Raw genomic sequence first — 25106 nt, 5'->3', positions numbered from 1 at the left:
GAGAAACTGGATAGTACAAGTGGTATTTATTATTATAGTGTACAACTTGTAAAATACTGGATACACTTGGAATTAGAACACAATTTAAACAGCAAACATTGGTAACCAGCACATCTGTGGTTACTGGAGGGGGAAATGTAGGTGTTTGACTGGAGTAGTTTGGTGGAGATGCTCTGTAGGAAGGCTTTCCAGTTGAGCACAAGAATCCATGGCTAGAATACCCCAATACTGACTCCCCTCAGTACAAATGCTATACAAGTATATCCAAGGAACATAGGCATAACTTGCAAAATGTGCCAGACCTCTAAAACAGAAAGTGTTCTGCAAGAACTGTAGAAATAAACACTGTGATATAGTGAGAGAGGAAGAAAGTAAGAGTCAGAGGGAATCAATGAATCCCATTTTGCCACATTAAAGAGAGAAGATAAAAGGGAGAGCAATTTCCAAGATGTCAAATCTGCACTGGCGGATCTTGTTCCCATGGCAATGTCAAGGCCACCATAGCACTTGACAAAACAGTGCTGAGTTGTAGGCATAGCCAGGAGGTTCAGTTATAATAAGGTCAACCTAATTTGTGGGCGGGGGAGCAGTATTGTAGCAGTGACAAGAATGTGAGTCTCTGGTAGGTTACAGAGGAGAAAGCAAATTACCTGGGGAGCCTCCCAGCTTTCCCTGTTCTTGAAAGGAGTGTGTGACTCACGATGCTCAACTGCTCAAGATTTCCAGCTATTCATCAAGTTCTGTGTCCAGAGCAGCAATGCCCCAATGCAAATCCAGATAGAGCACAGGTGCTTGCAAACTTTGAATTTGGAAAGGGTAACATTCCTGAGATGATATTGGTCAACTTTTGACTTCAGCACAACTGCTGATTTGATTTGTGCAACTTTCTCTGAGGATGTCCTAACTTAAACTTTGGTTTGAGAGGTTCACTAAGAAATTCAGTTGGGGTGATAACGCGGTCATGTTAGCACTTTAAAACTGTGTTTATTTGGGGGTGGAGGGGGTAGGGGGACCTGAAAGAATAAAGTCATAACATCACCTGCCCACTTGCCCACAGTCCAGAGGTTTCCCATTTAGGCCCATGGCCTAATTTGCAAACGATGCTAAGTACAAACCAAATTTTTACAATGCCTTATGATCATAGTGGGAGGCCACAGATGTCCACCACCTAGAAGTTCAGGCTTCCAGCCTCTTCTAGATCCTTACGCTTAGAGAGAGAAGAGGAGGAGGAAATCCCTGCTAAATGCAAATCCAAGGCAAAGGAAGGTGTTTGCCTATCACTGTCCTCAGGAAAGAGTCATCTCTGCAAAGGAAGAATGTTGCAGCTGGAAAAAAAAAAAGAACAAAAAAGGAACAGTATCAGTTGGGAGGCTCCATTCAGGAAGGTCAAAAGGTAAGCTCTTCTGCATGTCACCTATGTGCTCTGATTCTTTCAAAGCAAACGTCATTAATGACAGAACTGGGGAAACTGGGGTCCCTTCCACCCTATCCCTACAATCACATTTATACCACAAGTATTTATCAGGAGGTTCTACCAGCATTCTGGGGAACCCCATCATTTCTCATGGGCCCCTTGCTGGTCCCCCCACCCCCTTTTTTAGTCAAGCAAACTGCAGCGCAAGTGAACTGAAAGGGATACTTTACCCAAGCAGTCCTTTTCCTGCCCAACGGGTTGGGACAAGTCTAAGTTGGTATTTTTCCCCTTGACGAATCACAGTCACACTCAGGGGTTTCTGGAAGGAAAATAAGCCCATTTTATATTTATTTTCATTAGTGCTCAGAGAGTCAGGCTAAAATGCTTACTTTTTTTTTTTTTTTTTTGCCCATCAGATTTGGGTGGGGAGGGCTTGGTGGGTGTGAGAGACTAGGGAGGTGGGAGCAGTACACATGTTACTAATGTGTGCCGGGCTTCTCTGTAATGAAAATGTTTTGGATCAGGTGGGGTGCTGCTTTTCTTTCTTTTTTGGGGGGGCAACATTCTTAGTGGTAGCTGAGTCATCTCCTCCAGACCATCCTAGGGGGGGCACATTCTTAGTGGTAGCTGAGTCATCCTATTTTACATCTTAAATGTTTTTCTGATCTGTTCACTTTCTTCCACCTCCAGCCAATTCATCAAAGCCAGCATCCTCTCCTGACCCAGTCACTAAACTCTATCAGCTTTCTATCAGAAAAATATGTTCAAGACACAACACTGTTCACAGCTGTTCCTCTCCAGCTCAGAAATGTACATGGCCATCTGTCTGCTACTCCTCAGAGAAAAGAGAGCTTAATTTCTACCCAGGACCATCTGTCCTGTATGGTCTAACCCCTCAGCTTTTTTTTTTTTTTTTAATATTATTTATTCCCTTTTGTTGCCCTTATTGTTTTATTTGTTGTAATTATTGTTGTCGTCATTGTTGGATAGGACAGAGAGAAATGGAGAGAGGAAGGGGAAACAGAGGGGGAGAGAAAGACACCTGCAGACCTGCTTCACCACCTATGAAGCGACGACTCCCCTACAGGTGGGGAGCCGGGGGTTCTATCTGGGATCCTTACGCCGGTCCTTGCACTTTGTTCCACGTGCTCTTAACCCAACTGCGCTACCACCCGACTTCCACCCATCAGCTTTTATATAAGCATCACCCCTTCTAATCCAAAATATTTGTCTAAACATTTAGTTGTGAGGGAGACAGAGAGACAGGCATCAGGAGAGAATCAGAGCATTACTCCAGTACATGCAATGCCAGGGAGCACACTTGGGACTCCATGCTCGAGAGTCCAGTGCTCTAGCCACTGTACATGTCTACTTTCTATCTCTATGGATTTGCCTGTCCTGAAAATTTCAAAGAATTGAAACTATAAACTCTGTGGTCTTTTTATATTTTATTTTTTATATTTGTTTTGGATAGAAACAGAGAAACTGAGAGAAGGGGGAAGCTAAAGAGAGGAAAGTGTGATACCTGTAGCACTGTTTCACCACACATGAATCTTTCCACCCTGCAGGTAGGGGCCAGGGGCTTGAACCCAGGACCTTGCACACTTTAATGTGTATGCTGTACCATATATGTCACTGCACAGTCCCGATGTGCCTTTTTCCCCCTAGCTTCTTCCCTCTTTCTTTCCTTCCTTCTTTCTTTCTTTTTTTTTTGTCATTGATGGGGCGTTTTCAGTGAGGTACCCCACAAACCTCCTCCAAACCAACCCATCAGTTCAAATTTTATCTATACAATTACTGAAACTCCCCATGAAATTTCACAAGAAACAGTTCTGTTAATAATAAATGTTGAATAACTACTTTGTAAAGAAGGATTTTGGGACCTATCAAGAACCTAAGAATAAATTTAATTAGAAAAAGACATTAAAATTCAGTAACCATCATCAATAATCATAAAAAACTGGAAACAACCTAAATGTTCCTTACTGGTACATGGATAAACAAACTGGGGTTCACTTATACAGTGGAGAATGCACTACTCAGCACTAAAAAAGGAATGAACTCAGTGGGTTAAGTGCACATGGTGAAAAGTGCAAGGACCAGCATAAGGATCCCAGTTTGAGCCCCTAGCTCCTACCTGCAGGAGAGTCACTTCACGAGCGGTGAAGCAGGTCTGCAGGTGTCTATCTTTCTCTCCCCCTCTGTCTTCCCCTCCTCTCTCCATTTCTCTCTGTCCTATCCAACAATGATGACATCAATAATTAACTACAATAAAAAAAAAGGGGCAACAAAAGGGAATAAATAAATAAATAATTAAGGAGAAAATGGCTGCCAGAAGCAGTGGATTCGTAGTGCAGGCACAGAGCCCCAGCAATAATTCTGGATGCAAAAAAAAAAAAAAAAAAGAAATGGATAATAGATACAGAAACCAACAGGGAACCAACCATCTCAGTCCTACCATGCTGAGTTCAAAAGACTACATGCCATGAGATTCATTATAAGATGCTCTGGAGTGGCTGTGGATATAGCATGAGCTTCAATCCCCAAACATTGCTTTACTAACTTATACGCTGAACAACAGTCTCTGTTACATCAATAGTATTACTGACATTTTACTATTTTTGCTAAAATGACATACGTGTGTGTGTGTGTGTGTGTGTGTGTGTGTGCATGCACACACTCACATTCTGGGGCCTCACACATGTACAGTTCCACAACACCTGATATTTTTTACCCTCTATTTATTTTCCCTCTTGTTGCCCTTGTTTTTTATTGTTGTTGTAGGTATTATTATTGTGGTTGTTACTGATGTCGTCATTGTTGTATAGGAGAGAAATGGAGAGAGGAGGGGAAGACAAAGAGGGGAAAAGAAAGATAGACACCTGCAGACCTGCTTCCCCACCTGTGAAGCGACTCTCCTGCAGGCGGGGAGCCAGGGGCTCGAAGCGCCACGTGCGCTTTACCTGCTGCAATAGTTTTAAGGGCAATATGTTCAGAGCCTATAGTTCTACTATCTGGTATCTACTTAAAGAACAGTACACACGTATGCACAGCTGTGAACAGACGGATGTTCATACTGACTGGAAATAACCAGGTTCTCCACAGACCAGGCAGTGGATGAGCAAACTACAGCTCCATTACACAGTAGTAAAAAAAGAGTGAGGCTTGAGGTTAGGGAGGCAACTCAGTAGTCAAGCATATCCCTCACACACACGAGGCCCTGGGTTCAAGCCCCAGCACTATATATGATGAAGTATTGCTCAAGTCTCAGTCTCTTGTTCACTCTCTTAGTAAAATGTATGTGTGTGTATGCACACATACATAACAGGTCCAGAATGTGTATGTATACACACACACACCCATACATACATACACATATGTATCTTTTTATTTGTTTATTTTGGATAGAGACAGAAAAATTGAGAGGGATGGAGAGTAACCTGCAGCACTGTTTCATCACTCATGAAACTTTCCCCTGCAGGTGGGGATCAGGGGCTTGAACCCAGGTCCCTGAACACTGTAATGTGTGTGTTCAACCAGATATACCACCATCCAGCCCCCATATGTATGTGTTTCTATTATATATGTGTACATATAATATAAATTAAATGCAAAGAACTAGGTATGTGTCAAAATGGGAAGACCTACCAAAAACACTGCTGAATGAAGCAGGGGCAGGAAGTAGGTGAGGCTGGAAAGGCCTCACCAAGGAGTTGTTACGACCAGGAGGCGAGGGAAGAAAATGTAGGACAAAGAGAAGGACAAGCAATCCAGGCAGAGGAAACAGCTAACAAGAAGGCGCCGAGCAGGCCCTGTGCTTGAGAAACAGCACTCTAGAGGCAGCAGAGGCCCCCGCAGCTATAGAGACACCAACCAGATGCCACCAAACCCCAGCTCACCCCCTCGCTGTGCTGCACCACGTTGCCAATGTTGTGTAGTGACTGGAAGTTCTGGGTGTTTACAGAGCCAAACGCCACAATTTCGTCATCCACTTGTAGACCCTGGAGAGGAGAAAATGGAAACCAGACTGGAGGCGAGGTGTGCTTCGTTTCTCTAAACCTCTCACTTCAACTCAGTGACAACTTCAAGAGCTTGTTTCTAAAGGAATGAATGGTGGACACAGAACAGCAGCAGCTCAGGGCTTTAACTGCAAATGCAGCAGGGAAGCTTCATGAACAATAGAGTAGTGCTGTGGTGTCTCTCTTGCTCTCCATCTCTCATCCTTTATTTTAAAAAAAAGTTCACGGGAGTTGGGCTGTAGTGCAGTGGGTAAGCACAGGTGGCACAGAGCTCAGGGACCGGCGTAAGTATCCCAGTTCCAGCCCCCGGCTCCCAACCTGCAGGGGAGTCACTTCACAGGCGGTGAAGCAGGTCTGCAGGTGTCTGTCTTTCTCTCCCCTTCTCTGGCTTCCCCTCCTCTCTCCATTTCTCTCTGTCCTATCCAACAACGAAGACATCAATAACGATAATAATTACAACACTAAAAAACAAGGGCAACAAAAAGGGAAAATAAATAAATAAATATATAAAAAAAAGTTCACTGGAAGTGTTGCGATTGGTGCAAAAACTCTGGTGGTAACAAAAAAAAAAAAAGAAAGGAAGGAAGGAAGGAAGGAAGAGAGAGAGAGAGAAAAAGAAAGAAAGAAAGAAAGAAAGAAAGAAAGAAAGAAAGAAAGAAAGATAGATAGATCAGATGGACCTGGACCCAGTGCCACTTCTAAGGAACTGTGTCCTGACACAAGTGACTGCAAGCCGTTGAATTCTTTCCTCATGGGTGAAGAGGGGTAAAGATTAGTACTTGCCCCGTACATCCAGACAAGCATTTGTACAAGATGTTCATGTTGGCAATAATAAAGAGCTAAACAGTGGAAACCAAGTGTCAATTAACAAAATATTGCTCAACCAAACACAGGAATCATGAAAGCCTGACAGAAGCTACTATGTGGATAGGCCTTGAAAATATAATAAAAATTTTTTTAAAAATTTCAAATAAAATAAAAACATAATATTAAAATCAGTCACAAAGGACCACAGATTACACAATTCCACTTATATGGAATATCCAAAATTGTCAAATTCATGGAGACAGAAAGCAGACTGGCAACTGCTAGGGCTTGGGGAGTAATGGCTAACTGATTTCTTTTTGGCATAATGAAAATGGTCTAAAATTAATTGTGGTGAATTCTGCATAGCTGTGAAAACACTAAAAGCCACTGCACTGTACACTAAAGTGGGTAAATGGAGGCCATGAGACAACTCAAATGACAGAGTGTGTGCCTTCCCAAGCACTCGAAGTCCCTAGCTTGTGCACCAGCAGCAGCACTGAGGAGGGAGAGCTCTACAAATGGTGAATCAATGCTGTGGTACCTCTCCCTTTCACTCTCTGTCTCTAACTGAAAATAAAAATAAATGAATTGAGAGAAATAATAAGTGGCTCAAAACATTAAAATCACTTATGGGCCAGGACCTGAAAGCACAAAAATAAGTGGGTAGACTGAATTATATCTCAGTAGTTACTTATAACCTTAAAAAAAAAAAGGTACGACAAGGGAGTCAGGCAGTAGCGAAGTGGGTTAAGCTCAGGTGGCGAGAAGCACAAGGACCGACTTAAGGATCCCGATTCAAGCCCCCGGCTCCCCACCTGCAGGGGAGTCGCTTCACAAGCAGTGAAGCAGGTCTGCAGGTGTCTGTCTTTCTCTCCTCCTCTCTGTCTTCCCCATGTCTCTCCATTTCTCTCTGTCCTATCCAACAACAACAATATCAATAACAACAATAATAACTACAACAAAAATAACAAGGGCAACAAAAGGGAATAAGTAAATAAATAAATATAAAAAATATTTTAAAAAACATTAAAAAAAAGATACGACACATGATTTATATACAATACATCATTCGGCAAGATAAGTGATGCAAAGCAAGGGCACGATAGTGGCTGTTACCTAGCTAAAATAAGCCCCAACAAAGAGAAGTCTTTTTCTCTCATTGCACATTTAACACCTTCTACCTTCTACATGCCCTAGCACTCATCCTGATCAAATCAGTGGACAGCAAACCAAAGTGACATAGGGTCTCAAGTTCAATTCCTATCATAGTATATGATACCATGATGCTCTGGTTCTGTTTTTCATGTTAAAAACAAACAAACAAACAAACAAAAAACCAAAACCCAACTCTGGCCCCAGCAAGGGTTCGGGTTGTTTGCTAATGGAATTCAGGCAGCAAAATGGAGAGAATGGGTCTGTCTCGGTGTAGAGTCCTCCCACAGCTACCAACCCACAGCAGCCTCTAGACAAGGACTGAAGCTTACTGCGTCACTGGCAGGGGAGCCTGGGATGACACTATTCACTTTGGCGAAGGGCCTCTGAGCACCGAGGTTCTCATTCTGGTCCAGGTTGTGGCTCATGGCCTCTTCATGGGCCTCAGCCATGTCCCGGGCCTGCTTCTCCTTGTCACGAGCATGCAGCTGGTGCAGGGCCTCTTCTACCTGCTTCATCACTGCCTTGTGATCATTCTGCAGGCCTGAGGGGAGAGCAGCAAGTCAGTGGCCAAGGAAGCAGCAGAGGACACAACTCTCACATCCGCTCACTAGCAGTTTAATAGTGCTTAACTACATGCCACAATGGGCTGCAGGTCCAGGACAAATGTGCCAATAAGACAGAGAAGCTGTGCTCATGAAGCTTATAATCTAGCAAGGAAAGATGCTTAAAATAGCACCTGATGACGATTATGAGGGTCTGCCTAACAAGGAACAGGACCTTATAAGTCAGGGAGGTCAAGGGAAGCTTCCCAAAGGTAGGGCTGCTTTAGTGTAGAACTAAAAGGTAAGAAGGCAAGAGTAGAGCTACTGAATACACTGCCACAGCTCAAATGCATATGGTGGCCAGTGAAAAAAGAGGGCTTCACTTTTCTCTTCATGCCTCTAGAAGGAAATGATACATGAATCTACTAAGGCATTCTAGTAGATATTTACCCTAGGAGAGCTATCAGGGGAAAGAGCTAGAAATGACTTTAGATCTTTGCAGATCTTTGCACTTATTGATGACTAAGTCTTAAGTCAAAAACTGTCAAGCTGCCATGCTGGTCAAATAAGTCATCTCTGCAGGCCAGGCCAGCATTAGTGGTTGAGATTTTGATGTCTTTTTTAACCTGTAAACAACTTCCTCTACATGGGGGTGGGCACCGGTTTAACTACACATATCACCGTGCATAAGGACCTATGTTCAAGCCCCCACTCCCCAACTACAGGGGGTATGCTTCACAAGTGGTGAAGCAGGTCTGTAGATGTCTATCTTTCTCTCCCCCTCTATTTCCCCCTCCCTTGTCAAAAAAAAAAAAAAAAAAAAAGGCTGTCAGGGGCAGTTGATTCCAATGCAAATATACATGCAACTCCCTGTTGGGAGTTTCAGAGGTCTGAGCAGACCTACACTGCCTGTCAAATCCAAGTCCAGCTTCTGCAGGTTAGACCTCCAGATGGTCCAGGGGTCTTTTGCTAGGGTCTGCACAGCTACCTGACCTACTCCTCTGTTCCATCACTTCAAGGAGAGGGTGAGGCCCTTAGGCTTGAGGGAACTTGGTACTCAATCCACAGGCAGACACATATCTGAGCAGGAAGTTTTAAAATGGGTCAGTGTATAATAAGTTATTACTCCTTGACTCAAAAAGATCCCTTTCCCCAACTGTAAACCATTAATCCTCCAATAAAGGAAAAAAAAAAAAGTTATTTAGTTAAAAAAAAAATCCCTTTCCCCAGACAATAAATTCCATGAGAATCCCAGATTCCTCGGCAATACTTAAGGGGCAGTATGTAATATATCTAAAGCTGTTGGGGGAGGGAGGGAGTGGTGGTGCACCTGGGTGAGCACACACATTACAGTGTGTGTGCAAGGACCCAAGTTCAAACCCCTCGTCCCCACCTGCAAAGGTAAAATAATACTGCAGGTGCTACTCTCTCCCTATCAGTCCCTCCCTCCCTCTCAGCTTTTCTCCATATATATATCTCCAAAATAAATTAATAAATTACTTAATATCAAATATGTACATATTTATATCCAAAATAAATTAATAAATTACTTAATCAAATATCTGAAACTGTTGGGTAATGGAGTAAACTGCTTTATTTACAAGATATTGTAATTGCAGCCTGGGAAGTGTCACAGTGGATAAGGTGTTAGAATCTCAAGCGTAAGGCTCTGAATTTAATCATCAGCACTGAATGTTCCAGAGTGATGCTCTGGTTCTCTATCTTATCTCTCTTACTCCTTAATAAATTTTAAGAAAGAAAAAAAAAGATATTGTAATTCTTTCTTTTTCTCTAGGCATGTTAGGGCTTCGTGACCGCGTGATTCTACCAGTGGCTGCAGACTTTTTCTTTTTTATATATATATTTATTTATTTTCCCTTTTTGTTGCCCTTGCTGTTCTTCATTGTTGTAGTGACTTTTTCTTTTTTTAATTTAAGACAGAAAGACACAGAGAGGGGAGAGAGAGCTTCGTGAGTGGTGAAACAGTGCTGCAGGTATCTCTCTTCTCTCTTTATTCCTTCTTCCCTCTCAATTTCTCTGTCTCTATTTAATAAAAGAAGAAAAAAAAGGGGACTGATCAGTGATGGACACAGCTGTACACACACATTCCCATGTGTCAGGACCTGAGTTCAAGCCCCCATCCCCACTTGCAGGGGGGAAGCTTCAGGGACAGTGACGCAGTGCTGCAAGTGTCTCTCTTACACACACTCTCTCTCTTCCTCTCTCCCCTTTCCCTCCTGATTTTTCTGTCTGTATTCAATAATAAATAAATAAGAGTTTAAAAAAGGTATTTGAGGGTCCAAGAAGTAGAATATAAGCCTTGTATGCATGAGACCCAGAGTTCAGTCTCCAATACCATAAAACAACAAAATGGACAAAAACAAAACAGAACATTTTAAGTGGAGAATAATGCTATGATCTCTAAGAAAATTATTTTTTTAGCAGCACTTTTTTCTAATTAGATAGGACAGAGAGAAATTGTGAGAGGAAGAAGACACCTGCAGGCCTGCTTTACCACTTGTGAAGTGGACCCCCTACAGGTGGAAAGTGGGGGCTCAAGCCTGGGTCTTCGTACTTGTTAATATGCATGCTTAACTGTGTGTGCTTAACTAGGTACAACATCACTCAGCCCCCAAAAATTATTTAAAAGTTCCTTTTGGGAGTCGGGTGGTAGCGCAGCTGGTTAAGTGCACGTGGCGCAAAGTGCAAGGACCTGCCTAAGGATCCTGGTTCGAGCCTCTGGCTCCCCACCTGCAGGGAAGTCACTTCACAGGCGGTGAAGCAGGTCTGCAGGTGTCTATTTTCTCTTCCCCTCTCTGTCTTCCCCTTCTCTCTCCATTTCTCTCTGTTCTAACAACAACAACATCAGTAACAACAATAATAACTACAACAACAATAAGAAACAAGGGCAACAAAAGGGAAAATAAGTAAATATAAAAAAAAAAAAATTTTTTTTTAATACTTTTTCAAAAGACCAGGAAGAAGTGCTCCTCAGGTTCCTGAGTATAAGGGAGTCAGTAAGACAGTGTGATGTTAGCACACAAGAGGGTAAATCAACTGAAGAGGGCAACAAGACCAGAAAGGGATTTTTAGCATGCCTCAACATTTAGTATATATGCACACACACACACACACACACACACACATATATAAAATTACTTTTTATACCAGAGCACTGTTCAGCTCTGGTTTATGGTGGGGGAGGGAGGGGTAGTTGAACCTGGGACTTTAGAGTCTCAGATGTCAGAGTCTCTTTGCATAACTATTATGCTATCGACTCCCACTCCCACCCAGCATTTAATACACAGATGTTACAGCTAACATCTGAAATCAATGGAGAAAGAATAGACTGTTGAATAAATGGCTGTAGAACATTTGGCTCATCATCTGAAAAAAAAAAAAAATTCAATGTCCTCTATATGGATCAACACCTCTCAGATTTCCCCAGAATGCCCCTAACTGCAGAAGCAAGAGGGCTACATCCCCAGGGAACTGAGGAGTTAAGCCAAAAGTCCCAAATTTACCTCCTATTTGATTATCTTAAAAATAATAATTAAGGGCACGGGTAGATAGCATAATGGTCATGCAAACAGACTGTCATGCCTGAGGCTATGAAGTCCCAAATTTAATCCCCGGCACCACCGTAAATCAGAGCTGATCAGTGCTCTGGTAAAAAAAAATTAAAACATAGTCAACAATTTGTTCTGCTTTATACAATAACTTATTCAGCCACCAGGTTCCAGATGCCAACCTGACCTCCCTGGGCAGACAAGCCCACCAATGCGTCCTGGAGGCCTGCTTCTCCAGAGCTCTGCCCCACTAGGGAAAGAGAGAGACAGGCTGGGAGTATGGTTCAACCTGCCAATGCCCATGTTCATCAGGGAAGTAATTACAGAAGCCAGACCTTCCACCTTCTGTACCCCATAGTGACCCTGGGTCCATACTCCCAGAGGGTTATGAATAGGAGGGTTAAAGAAAAGGAAAGCTATCAGGGGAGGGGAGGGGAGGGGATACGGAGTTCTGGTGGTGGGAACTGTACCCCTCTTATCCTATGTTCTTTTTAGTATTTCCATTTTATAAATAAAAATTAAAGTAATAATAATAATGGTGAGGGTAGATAGCATAATGGTTATGAAAGGGACTCTCATTCCTGAGGCTTCAAAGTCTAAGGTTCAACATCCTACACCACCATAAGCCAGAGCTAAGCAGTGCTCTGCTTAATAAATAAGTAATGAAGATTTTATTCATTAATGAGAGAAGTAGAGAACTAAAGCTATAGGGGGGGTGTTTCACAAGCAATAAAACAGGTCTGCAGGTGTCTTTCTCTTGCCCTATCTTTTTTTTTTTTTAAGATTTTATTTATTTATTATTAATGAGGAAGGAGAAGACAGAGAAAGAACCAGACGTCACTCCAGTACATATGCTTCTGGGAATCGAACTTGGGACTTCATGCTTGAGAGTCCAATGCTTTATCCATTGCACCACCCAGACCACTCTTTTTTTTTTTTCTTTTAACATTTTATTTTATTTTTGAGAGAGGTGCAGAGAGAGACAGAGACATAGAGAGAAACACCAGAGCACTGCTCAGCTCTGGCTTATGGTGGAGTGGGGGGATTGAACCTGAGACATTGGAGACTCAGGCATGAGTCTGTTTGCATAACTATTATGCTATCTTCCCCACCCTCTATCTCTCTACCCCTCCTCTCTCAACTTCTCTCTGTCCTAGCAAATAGAAAGAAAGAAACAAACAAACAAACAAAAAATGGCTGCTGGGAAAGTGGAGGCACGGATCCCTAGCAACAACCCTGGTGGCAATTAAAAAAAAAAAAAAAAAAAAAAACAGTGGCACACTTTTTTCCCCAGTGCTTCAAGGAACAGTGATTCACTGATAAGTTATTCTACAATCATAATGTGACTTTGAGGAACCTTTCATATATTAAACTGTATGCTATTCTCAAAGTACTTATACCCCTTTGAAAGAGAGAAAGAAAGAGAATGAAGTTACACCAAAAAGGGGCCAGGTGGTGGCACACCTGCAATCTCTCTAGCCCTCATCAAGTTCTTTGTATATGAAAGGAGGAGACAGAAGAGTGAGAGAAAGAGATGTAATAATAGAATCAGAAATTGGAGAGATGTGGTCTTGCAGATGGAGGAAGGGGCCACAAGCCAAAGAATGCAGGAGACCTCTAGAAACTGAAAAAGACAGAAATGGGCATCCCTCTAAAGCTTCATAAGGAGTGAAACCTGTTGATAGCCTGTCATTAAGCCCCATGAGACCCATTTGGACCTCTCACCAGAACTGTAAGCGAAGTAATTTGAGGTTTTTTCTTTCCTCCAGAATTATTGCTGAGGCTCAGTGCCTGCACTGCGAATGCATTGCTCCTGGAGGCCATTTTTCACATTTTTGTTGCCCTTGTTGTTACTGTTATTGCTGTTGTTGGATAGGAGAGAAACCGAGAGAGGAGAAGACAGAGAAGGGGAGAGAAAGATAGACACCTGCAGACCTGCTTCACGGCCTGTGAAGTGACACCCCCCCTCCCCGGTGGGGAGCTAGGAGATGGAACTGGGATCCTTACGCTGGTCCTTGTGCTTAGCACCATGTGCGCTTAACCTGCTGCACTACTGCCCAGCCCCCAGTTTGTATTGGGTTTTTTTTTTTTATTTTTTATATTTATTTATTTATTTTCCCTTTTGTTGCCCTTGTTGATTTTCATTGTTGTTATAGTTATTGTTGTTATTGATGTCGTTGTTGTAAGATAGGACAGAGAGAAATGGAGAGAGGAGGGGAAGACAGAGAGGGGGAGAGAAAAACAAACACCTGCAGACCTGCTTCACCGCCTGTGAAGCGACTCCCCTACAGGTGGGGAGCCGGGGGCTCGAACCAGGATCCTTACTCCGGTCCATGCACTTTGCACCACATGCGCTTAACCCGCTGCCGCCCGACTCCCCCCAGTTTGTATTGTTTTAAGTCTATGTGTGATAAACCATTATAGCAAAAACAGAAAAGTTGTAAACCATTAATCCCCCAGTAAAGAAATTAAAAAAAAAAAAAACAGAGAAGTAATACATTATCCAACTTCCACTTTCAACTTTGTTCCATTGTAATGATAATGTTAATGATAGATAATAATAAGCAAAGAACTGGGAGTCTGGTGGTAGCACAGCGGGTTAAGCGCAGGTGGTGCAAAGCTCAAGGACCAGCATTAAGGATCCCAGTTCGAACCCCCAGCTTCCCACCTGCAGGGGAGTCACTTCACAGGAGGTGAAGCAGGTCTGCAGGTGTCTTTCTCTCTCCCTCTCTGTCTTCCCCTCCTCTCTCCATTTCTCTCTGTCCTATCCAACAACGATGACAACAACAATAATAACTATAACAAGGGCAACAAAAAGGGAATAAATATTAAAAATAAATAAATAAATAAAAAGAAAGCAAAGAACTTTATGACAGTGACATGTTCATTGTGGCCCAACCTGAAGAACAATCTGTTCCTTTTTTTTTTATTTACCTATTATTGGGTAGAGACAGAAAAATTAAGGGGGGGTGGGTGAGGGAGAGAGTCACAGATTCACCTACTGCCCTGCTTCACCACTTGTGAAACTTTCCCCCTGCAGGTGGAGATCATGGGCTTGAACCTGAGTCCTTGCTTACTATAATGTGTACTATAATGCTTAGCCAGGTATGCCACCACCTGGCCCCTAACAATCTGTTTCTTACAGGCAGGAGACATGGGAGGGTGGGTACAGAACAGAAATGAATGTAAGGAAATTAGGCACGAGGGTATTTGTATGGAAGATACTTAAAAAGTGGGGTCTAGGGTGGTGGGAATTGTGTGGAGTTGTACCCCTCCTACCTTATGCCTTTGTTCACTAATCCTTTCTTAAATTAAAAATTTAAATAAAAAAAAAAAAAAAAAAAAGTGGGGTCTAGCTGGCATGAGACCATTTGTCCTTCCTAGTTTCTTCCCTCTTTTCTGCCTGGTATAAGGATAGATAACATGCCCTGGGGGAGGCAAAGCTGGGTTTCTGGTGACCAGGCCTGCATTGTTTTCCTCCAAGTATCTGAACTTTTTTGTTTAAGTGACCAGGGTCAAGTCACTTGTTAACAGCTGCATGTACTTCCCAACACATAATTGATCTGATTATAACGGTAAGCAACATTTGGGTTTCTACTGTTAGTGCAACGCAGTTTCCACAATGAACTCCTAAACAACAAAATGAAAAATAAAATCATAAGTACGGAGCTCCAGGAGACACCATTAGGGCAGAAAAAAGGGAAGCAGTTGACATGGGATATCGGTGATGTCACTCACAGACGATGTTGTGCCTTGCGGTCCGCACTTGGTATAGGTCCACATCGGCCCGGGGATAGCCCTCGCAGTCCACCAGCGGCTCACTCATCCCAACACCTTTTTGCTGTAAGGAGGAGATGTGGTTAAGATTTCACAGGCACGGAAATCCTCCAGTCCTCTTTCCCCAGGCCCCTTTCCTTTGCGGTTATAATCAAGGTGATAGTAAGGTCAGCTGCCTAGTTCAACAGACACTGTCCACCTGCATCCTCTCCCACCACTGTGGGGTGCCAGTATTCTTTTAATTAGCTTTTGATAGCACAAGTAATGCAGGAATCCGTCTCCTTTTTAGAAGTCAGAACAGTGCAGATAAAAGTAATGACTCCTTTAAGTCTTACTTCCAAGGCCAGTCTCTCCCTGGACTCCTCCAAAGTCTAACACCTGACACCTGGCTGGTGGCCTTGAAAGCTGAAGGGGAGTGAAAACCCCAAAAAGCACCCAGGTGTTGCAGGACTTTGGCTCTTCTGAAGAGAAAAAGATCTAAAGGGCCTTCAAAGAGGCTTTTCCTCCCCTGGAAGGAGACACTGATATTGCCAGTTGCATCTGGGGAAAGGAAGTGGCAGCTCTGGGGTAAGGGAAACTTTGGGTTTTGGCTATAGGCACACATATTCTTTACTTAAAACAATGAATCTGACAGACATTATTTGGCAGTAAAAAGGGGTGACGGCATCTGAGGCTCTTTATCTGAAAGACTTTCAAGCCTGAGGCTCCCAGTTCAACCCAGACTTCTCCTGTACCAGAGTGGTGCTCTGGCTTCTCTCTCTCTCATGTAAAACTCTCTCTACCTTCATATGAAATAAATGTTTTGTTTGTTTTTACATGATGGGTCTTGCACATGTGGAACTTCACTGCTCCAGCTTGCTTTTCATTCAGAGACAGAGACCCCACAGCCACAGAGCTGCCCCAAGGGTCATGATGAGGTACCTGGGCTTGAACCTGGGCTGCACAATTGGCAAGGCAGGTGTGCAAGGAGTGATTCCTGTAGCCTAGTAAATAAATCTTAAAAAAAAAAAAAAAAAAAAGTTGTACTGCTATCATAATACAACACAGATGAGCCCTGAAACCATTGTGCTAAGTTAAAGCAGACAGAAATGACTACAGTCCCAAATGTCAAACATGCAGAATAAGCAGAACCACAGAGGAAAAATGTCAATGAGTGATTGCCTAAGGCTGGGGGAAAGATAGTGATGGAAATTAGGGGGCAAATGCTAAAGGGTACAGGGTTTCTTTGGGGATGAATAAAATGTCTAGAGGTTGTGGTGAAGGTTGCACAATTCTGAAAACACTGAAATGTATGTACACTTGAGATGGATGAATTTATAATATGTGAATTCTATCTCAATAGAGCTAGATAACTCACAGGGTAGCCATGTGCCTTATCGTGTGTGTGGCCCAGGTTCAAGTGCCAGCACTATAAGGCAGTGTCATGACAATGGGGGAAGCTGCAGTGCTGTGGGGTCACTCCCACAGCAATGTGTGCGCCCTCCTGATCCTATTTAAAGTATGCAGTAGTAGCACAACAGACTTTCATGTCTGAGGCACTGGAGGTCCCAAATTCAATCCACAATAAGCACAATATTTTAACCAAAGCTGAGCAAGTACTCTGGTTAAAATAAGTGCACTCTTCAATGGTTTTTTGTTTGGTTTTTTTGTTTTTAGGATATTCACAAGTTGTGAAGCCATCACCACTAGCTATTTTATTTATTATTTTTGTCACCAGAGTTATCATTGGGGCTTGGTGCCTACATGACTCCACCACTCCTAACAACCATGTTCCCCCGCACCCTCCCCCCTTTTTTCCAGATAGAGACAGAGAGAAGTAGGGGGAAAGTAGGGGGAAAGAGACACAGCACTGCTCTACCACTCATGAAGCTACCCCTGCACAGGGCTTGAACCCAGGTCCTGGAGTATGGTAATGCGTGCACTCTACTAGGGCAACACCACCCCACCACAACCAATTTTATTTGTTAAATTTTCTTTGAATGCCAGGTCTTCAGACCTGCACAATTCCACAGAGCCCAACAGATGCTTACTTTTTTTTTTCCCCCTATAAAGAGGGTGAGAGGCAGAGAGAGAAGGAGACACAGCACAGCACTCCTCCACTGTTAGTGAAACTTCTCCTTTGCATAGTGTTCCTAGGTAGTGGTCAGGGGTAAAGTGTATGCTGTACCAGGTAAACTATGTTTTGTCTATCTCTCCTTTTTTAAAAAAATTAATTTATTTGTGAGAAAGATACGAGAGAGAGAAAGAACCAGACTTCACTCTGGTACATGTGCTTCCAGGGATTGAACTCAGGACCTCATGCTTGAAAGTCTGACGCTTTATCCACTTCGCCACCTCCCAGACCACATATCTCTCCTTTATTTTTTAAATGAGATTGAAAGATATCAGAGCACTGTTCTGCCATATGCTGTGCCAGGGATCTAACCCAGGGTCTCATCCATGCAATGCTGTGCTCTATTGCTGCAAACCTCCCTGACAGCCACAACCAATTTCAGAACATTTTCTTCACCTTCCAAAAAGGAAACTCCAGGCCCATTAGTAATGACTCCCATTCTCCACTCTTCAGCTCCTTGCAAACCACCTCTCCCCATTCTCCCCAGTCTACAGATTTGCCTGTTGGTATGCTTCTCAAAACCCCTTCTGTTTCATTAGTTTAATACCCCCTGCTTAACACTGTATTCTATTTACATAACTACTGCATTCTATTTACATAACCACTGCTGTGGTCTATTTACATAAATCACTTTTACATTTACATAAAGCACCACCCTCCCTCCTGGGCATTGGTGGTTCAGTGGTAAATTCTTGCCTGCTCTGCCCCCTCTCCTTGTCACACCCTGATTTTCACCAGTCACTTTTCTCTCCACCCTCTGTATGTCACATCTTGTTTACACCCTACTTGGAAAGTATGTAAGGACAACATTGTTCGTTTTAGTTCGTTGGTAGTTGTGTTAGTTTTAGCTTAGCTTGGTATAGATTGCGCTGCGTCCTGCATGAATAAAGAGATACTGCGTACAGCTCAACCATGAGTCCCCGAGTGAGTCTCTGTTCACCGCCGTGAAGCTGGCCCGGCCTGCTGGAGCTCCCGAACAAAAACAACATTTGCCTATTCTGGATATTTCACATAAATGCAATCATACTCTATACAGTCTTTTGTGATGAACTATCACTTAGCATAATGTCGTGAAGGTTCACACGTTGCAGAATTTGTCAATACATTATTCCTTTATTATTATTTTTAAAAATAATACCCCATTGTGGGGCAGGTGGTGGTACACCCAGTTGAGTGCTCACATTACTATGCACAAGGACCCAGGTTCAAGCCCTTGATCCCCACCTGCTGAGGGGAGGAGGTCACTTCACAATCAGTAAAGCAGGTCTGCAGATGTCTATCTTATTCTTTCTTTATTTCCCTTTCCTCTCAATTTCTCTGTCCTATCAAATAGAAAAAAATGAAAATAACATCCCACTGTGTGATTTTATCACATTTTATGTATCTATTCATGGACATTTAAGTGGGTGACTTGCTTTACTATACATTTTTACCTTATATACATGGGAAAAGTTCTTTTTTTAAATAAATTCAAGTAGGTCAGGGAGATAACATAACAGTTATGTGAAAACAACTATTATGTCTGAGTTTCCAAAGCCCTAGTTCAATTCCCTGCACCACCACAGGCTAAAGCTGTGCAGTGCTCCGGTAAAAATAATTAAAATAAATTGAATTAATAAAAAGTGGATGAAGGGGGCCATATTAAGTGGACGTGGTGTAAAGAGCAAGGACCGGCATAAGGATCCCAGCTGGAGTCCCTGGCTCCCCACCTGCAGGGGGGTTGCTTCACAAGTGGTGAAGCAGGTCTGCAAGTGTCTGTCTTTCTCCCCGCCCCCGTCTTCCCCTCCTCTCTCCATTTCTCTCTGTCCTATCCAACAACAACAGCAATAACAGCAACAAAAATGGCTGCCAGGAGCAGTGAATTTGTAGTGTACACACTGAGCCCCAACGATAACCCTGGAGGCAAAAATAAATAAAAAGTAGATCAACTTCAAAAAAATATCATAGAAGTAGCCGAGTGGTGGCGCACCTGGTTGGACACACATATTACAATGCGCAAGGACCCAGGTTCGAGCCCCTGGTCCCCACTTGCAAGGAGAAAGCTTCACAAGTGGTGAAGCAGGACTGCAGGTGTCTCTCTGTCTCTCTCCCTCTCTATCTCCCCCTTCCCTCTCAATTTCTGACTGTCTCTATCCAACAAATAAAGATTAATATATATATATATATCTCATAGTCTAGGAGGTGGTTCAGTAGGTAAAGTTGGCCTCTTAAGGGTGAGGACCTGAGTTCAGATCATGACAGTGTCTGCAGCCAGAGTGATATTCTGGTTCTCTCTTCCTTCTCTCATAATTTTTTTTTTTACTAGAGTACTGCTCAGCTCTGGTTTTAGAGTGGTACAGGGACTTTGGAGCCTCAGGTATAGGAGTCTGTTAGCATAACCGTTATGCTATCTATCCCTGCCCAAATAAATGTTTTTTAAATATTTCACTTATTTGTTAATGAGAGAGGAGGAGAGAAGGAGAACCAGATATTACGCTGGTACATGTGCTGCTGAGGATCGAACTCAGGAATTCATGCTTAAGAGTTCAGTGTTGGTGGGAGTCGGGCTGTAGCGCAGTGGGTTAAGCGCAGGTGGCGCAAAGCACAAGGACCGGCATAAGGATCCCGATTCGAACCCGGCTCCCCACCTGCAGGGGAGTTGCTTCACAAGCAGTGAAGCAGGTCTGCAGGCGTCTTATCTTTCTCTCCTCCTCTCTGTCTTCCCCTCCTCTCTCCATTTCTCTCTGTCCTATCCAACAACAACAACAATAACTACAACAATAAAACAACAAGGGCAACAAAAGGGAATAAATAAATAAAATAAATATTTTTTTAAAAAAGCTTTAAAAAAAAAAGAGTTCAGTGTTGGTATGCTTCTAAATTCTGCTTATAAGACCTTCTGTTTTGATCATCACATTAGGTTCGCTTGTATTACTTACAATGTGGTCTATTTACATAATCACTGTTTTACCTGGGTCCCGCCCTGCCTGCAGGATATTGGTTTAATCCCCACTGTTTAGATGGAAGCTTTCTATGTTCTTTTTGAGCTGTTTTTTTGCTCCGCTCCCTCTCCTAGTCATTTCCTTTCGCCTGCCACTTCCGGTGAAGAGATGCATAAAAGGCGATGTATCTGATTAATAAACGGAATACCCAGCTCAGCCATGAGTCCCTGGTCATCTGTCTCCCGCCCACGAAGCTAGCCCGGCAAATGGCGCCCTGAACAGGGACTGGCAGTTCAGCACTTCATCTACTGCATCACCTCCTGAATCACATAAGTAATTTTTTTTTTTTGCCTCCAGGGTTATCGCTGGGGCTCAGTGCCTGCAATACAAATCCACGGTTCTTAGAGGGCATTTTTTCCCATTTTTGTTGCCCTTGTTATTTTTAATATTGTTGCTATTTGATAGAACAGAGAGAAATGGAGAGAGGAGGGGGAAAGATAGACACCTGCAGACCTGCTTCACCACTTGTGAGGCGAACTCTCTGCAGGTGGGGAGCCCAGGATCCTTACTCCAGTCTGTGTGCGTCACGCCATGTGCGCTTAACCCACAGCACTACTGCCCAGCCCCCCCGAGTATTTTTTTTTTAAGAAATCAAAGACTTAACATTACAGTAGGAGATACAGATTTCTGCTTATAGCAGAAAAGTAAGTGAGAGGGGGTTGAGTGGGGAAGACAGTTTAATGGTTATGCAAAAAGACTTTACCACCAGAGGCACCAGAGGTCCCAGGTTCAATCCCCAGCACCACCATAAGTCAGAGTTGAGCAGTGCTCTGGTAAAAATAAACAAAAACTGAAGAAGAAGAAAAAAAAGTAAAGTCTGAGAAATTGCTGGCATAACCCTTGAATACATATCCTAGATTCAACAGGTCTGCTAACTGAATTCCACGTTGTAATTCAGAGCAGTTGGCTTTGCCTTTGTGAGCTTCAGGGATGCATAGCAGCTACACAGATAGTTGTGAGGCTCTCATGATATTACATATAAAGTGGCACTTTTATTTTTCCCTCCAGGGTTATTGCTGGGGCTCGGTGCCTGCACTACGAATCCACTGCTCCTGGAGGCCATTTTCCCCATTTTGTTGCCCTTGTTGCTATTGTTGTTATTACTGCTGGATAGGACAAGGAGAAATCGAGAGAGGAGGGGAAGGCAGAGAAGGGTAGGAAGATAGAGGAGGGGAAGACAGAGGGGGGGAGAGAAAGACAGACACCTGCAGACCTGCTTCAACACCTGTGAAATGACTCCCCTGCAGGTGGGGAGCCAGGGGCTCAAACCGGAATCCTTAAGCCAGTCCTTGCACCCGCTGTACTTCCCACCTCCCAAAATGGCATTTCTTAAGCACTCAGAACCCAGTGAAACAGGACCCTGATGCTTCATCCTACTCCTATCACTAGGAAACTGGTTTGTGTTTACACGATAGGTGGTAAAAGCAAAACTCTGGGTCTTAAGTGGTCTGGGAGGTGGTGCAGTGGATAAGCACTGGACTCTCAAACATGAAGTTGTGGGTTTAAGCTCCATCAGCACATATACCAGAGTAACAATCTGGTCCTCTCTCTTTTTAATTTATTATTGAATAGAGACAGAAAAATTGAGGGGGGGAGAGACACCTGCAGCCCGGCTTGACCGTTCCTGAAGCTTTCTCCCTGCAGGTGGGCGCGGGGGCTTGAACCTGAGTCCTTGTGCACTGTCATGTGTGCGCCCCCACCCAGCCCCCTGGTTCTCTTTCTTTCCTCCAACCTCTCTCATTAATAAATAAAACATTTAAAAAGAAAAACTATGGATCCTCAAGTCAGACAAACCTGGGAACTAGCTCCCTCACTGCCACTTCCCAGCTTCTTGACCGAGGCAAGGGTTTGCCTCGGTGTCCTCCCTCCAATACGGTTAAGGATAAGGGACCTTGCCTGTCACTCAAAAGTTTGGTCCTTAGACCAGAAACACAGCATCGCTGGGCATTTGCTACAAACACTGCAGCGAGCTCTGCCCGAATTTTCCCTGGCTCCCCCGGAAGATTCGTGCTCACAAAATGTAAGAAGCTCTGCCATAAAGTGGCATAAAGTGGCCGGCGACGCACAGGACATCCACATTCCACAGGGACTGAGCACGGAGGTGCCTATCACCGCTCGCTGCCTCTTAGAATCTGGGGGTCCTGTGGCCTGTTTGCTCATCCCCGAGGGGCGGGAGGAGGGCCGCCAGCCCCCCTCGAGGGCTCCCGCGAAGAAGAGATGAGCGAGCACAGGTGTCCAGAGCGGCGGCTCAATCCTCAAAACTGTTTTCCAAGTTGGGAGCTCGGCGGCCGGCCGCCGGCAGGGGCCGCAGCTGCGCCGCCGATGCGCATCCCAGGGAGGCGGGGTCCCCTCAAGGGCCGGGAGGGGGGACCCTCCCATCTGAGGGCCCCGGCCGCGCCCGCCTCCCCAGCCTCCCCGCCATCCGGGCTCGAGGACCCGGCCAGGAGGCCTCGCCGCGCCCTCACGCCGGCCCGGCAGCCCCGCGCCCACACTCACGCTCTCCAGCACGTCATAATTGGCCTTGATCTGCTCCTCGATCTCCTCCTTGCGCCGAATCAGCTCCTGGACGTCGCTGACGGTCACCGCTCCCGCCTGCGCGGAGCCCCCACTCTGCCCGGCTCCTTTCTCCGACATGGTGAACCTCTGTCCGGGATCCCAGCTACCGGGTTTCCCAGTGACGGACGCCTGAGGAGACTGCGGCTACGGCTCCACTCGCGGGCCAAAACACCGCAGCCCGATGCGCGCGCCGAGAACGCGAGGGGTGTGGCTTTTGCTGGGTGGGCGGGGTCACGGAAGCCTCATAGGTTGGAACATGTGGTCCTGTCGTGGCTCTAGTAGTGGGCAGCAGGATTCACAATCTCCAAGCTCTGGGCCTAACCAGGGCAGGACGATCTCCACTCGCTGATTCACTCTCCCCAGCTGACTCATTTTGCTTTACTCATTCATTCCACAAAGTCACTGAACACCTATGGTCTGTAAGTGCTGGAGCAGATAAGAAGCCCTCTCATATCTATACAGCCCCAAAGGGTTTACCAAACACAGTCAGATTTTTTTTTTAAGATTTTATTTATTTATTAATGAGAAAGGTGGAGAGAGAGAAAGAACCAAACATCACTCTGGTACATGTGCTGCTGGGGATTGAATTCAGCTTGAGACTGCTTGAGACTCCAGTGCTTTATCCACTGCGCCACCTCTCGGACCACCACATTCAAATTGTTTATCCCCCTGCTTATAACTATCTTAAATATAGGCTCAAGATGGGTCCTGAAATTAGTGCAGCCTAGAATATTCCTAGCTGTGTCCAGAGAATGTGAGCTCAGACCTACAGGGATGTAGAGGTTACCTAGGCTCCTGTGCTGAATGTGGGCCCCAGATCAAATCGATGGGGTTTACAATTAACAATATTTACATAATTTTCCCATATTTGGGAGCTACTCTCTTCCCTGATCCAGCTTGCTAGTCCCTTTTCCAACTATGACACCATCTCCCCAGACAAATACCTTTGCTCCACCTGAATGTTAGCTGTCAGACTCAGGCAAAAACTAGTAAAGTCATGGGCCCCTTGGAATATACCTAAAATAGACCTACCAGCTTTTTCCAAAATGGAGACCCCAAATCTCATCTGCAATATTCTTGCCTTTAAGTTAATGATTAGACAACAATGTGTTTGGCTTTATATGTTAACTTTTTTCAGCCACCAGGTTCCAGATGCTACCATGATGGATGCCAACCTGACTTCCCTGGGCAGATGACCCCAATGTGTCCTGGAGCCCCACCTCCCCACAGCCCTGCCCCACTAGAGAAAAAGAGAGACAGACTGGGAGTATGGATCGACCTGCCAACATCCATATTCAGTGGGGAAGCAGTTACAGAATTACCATCCACCTTCTGCACCCCATAATGACCCTGGGTCCATAATCCCAGAGGGATAAAGAATAGGAAAGATGTGAGCTGGGCAGTAGCACAGTGGGTTAAGTGCACATGGCACAAAGTGCAAGGACCAGTGCAAGCTTGGACCCTGTTCAAGCCCCCAGCTCCTCACCTGCAGGGGGGCTGCTTCACAAATGGTGAAGCAGGTCTGCAGGTGTCTATCTTTCTCTCCTCCTGTCTTCCGCTCCTCTCTCAATTTCTATCCTATCCAACAACAACAACAGCTATAACAACAATAACAACTACAACAAGGGCAACAAAATGGGAAAAAATCCAGGAGCAATGGATTCATAGTGCAAGCACCAAGCCCAAGTGATAACCCTGGAGGCAAAAAAAAAAAAGAATAGGAAAGCTTTCAAGGGAGAGGATGGGGTATGGAGTTCTGCTGGTGGAAAGTGTGTGGAACTGTACCCCTCTTATCCTATGGATTTGTTGATATTTTCTATTTTATAAATAAAAATTTTATATATATATATATGTTCAGATCTGGATACTTGCACCAGAGAGATAGCTTACTGAGTAGGATCTGTGCACTGGCAGCACATGAGAAGTGCTATGAGACTAGAGGAAACTCTCTGTCTTCCTCTTTCTATCTACATCTGGATAGAAAAGTGGCCCTGTTTGATGAAATCACACATACTCCAGACCACTACCCCACTACCAAATATGGGCTTTTTCCACTTAATACACATAATACACATGATATTTGAGTTCATCTTGAAAATGATGTTGCGTGGGCTCAGTTCTTTCATTTTACCAATAAATATATTTAAATGTTAATTTATTTTATTTTGTATTT

The 25106-nt window shown here is 44.1% G+C and overlaps 1 protein-coding gene across 2 annotated transcripts; it reads right to left on the bottom strand.

Annotated features, from left to right (window-relative positions):
* Positions 1-9: 9 nt before the first annotated feature.
* Positions 10-23167, bottom strand: PSMD9 (proteasome 26S subunit, non-ATPase 9). 2 transcript variants are annotated; one of them, XM_060193167.1, is made up of 6 exons: positions 22870-23167; positions 15245-15340; positions 7725-7936; positions 5314-5415; positions 1645-1733; positions 10-1325 (listed from the first exon to the last, which is right to left on the bottom strand). In XM_060193167.1, exons 1-6 carry the CDS (start codon positions 23009-23011, stop codon positions 1298-1300), a joined length of 669 nt encoding a protein of 222 aa, XP_060049150.1. In that variant the 5' UTR covers positions 23012-23167; the 3' UTR covers positions 10-1297. The 2 variants fall into 2 exon arrangements, with proteins under 2 accessions (XP_060049150.1, XP_007539875.1); XM_007539813.3 differs by having other exon boundaries at positions 15245-15347; positions 22874-23155.
* Positions 23168-25106: the final 1939 nt, after the last annotated feature.

This window comes from Erinaceus europaeus, chromosome 6, assembly GCF_950295315.1.
Source record: "Erinaceus europaeus chromosome 6, mEriEur2.1, whole genome shotgun sequence".
Lineage (NCBI taxonomy): Eukaryota > Metazoa > Chordata > Mammalia > Eulipotyphla > Erinaceidae > Erinaceus > Erinaceus europaeus.
The sequence above is the reverse complement of the archived record's forward strand: the minus strand, read 5'-3'. Positions and strand labels throughout refer to the sequence as shown.

Coding starts and splice junctions, on each gene's coding strand:
- PSMD9 (XM_007539813.3), bottom strand. CDS start 23,011: ATGTCGGAGAAAGGAGCCGGGCAGAGTGGGGGCTCCGCGCAGGCGGGA. Junction 7,937..15,244: donor CGCAAGGCACAACATCGTCT/GTGAGTGACATC, acceptor CTCTCCCCTCAG/GCCTGCAGAATGATCACAAG. Junction 5,416..7,724: donor GCTCCCCTGCCAGTGACGCA/GTAAGCTTCAGT, acceptor TCTCCTCTCCAG/GGTCTACAAGTGGATGACGA.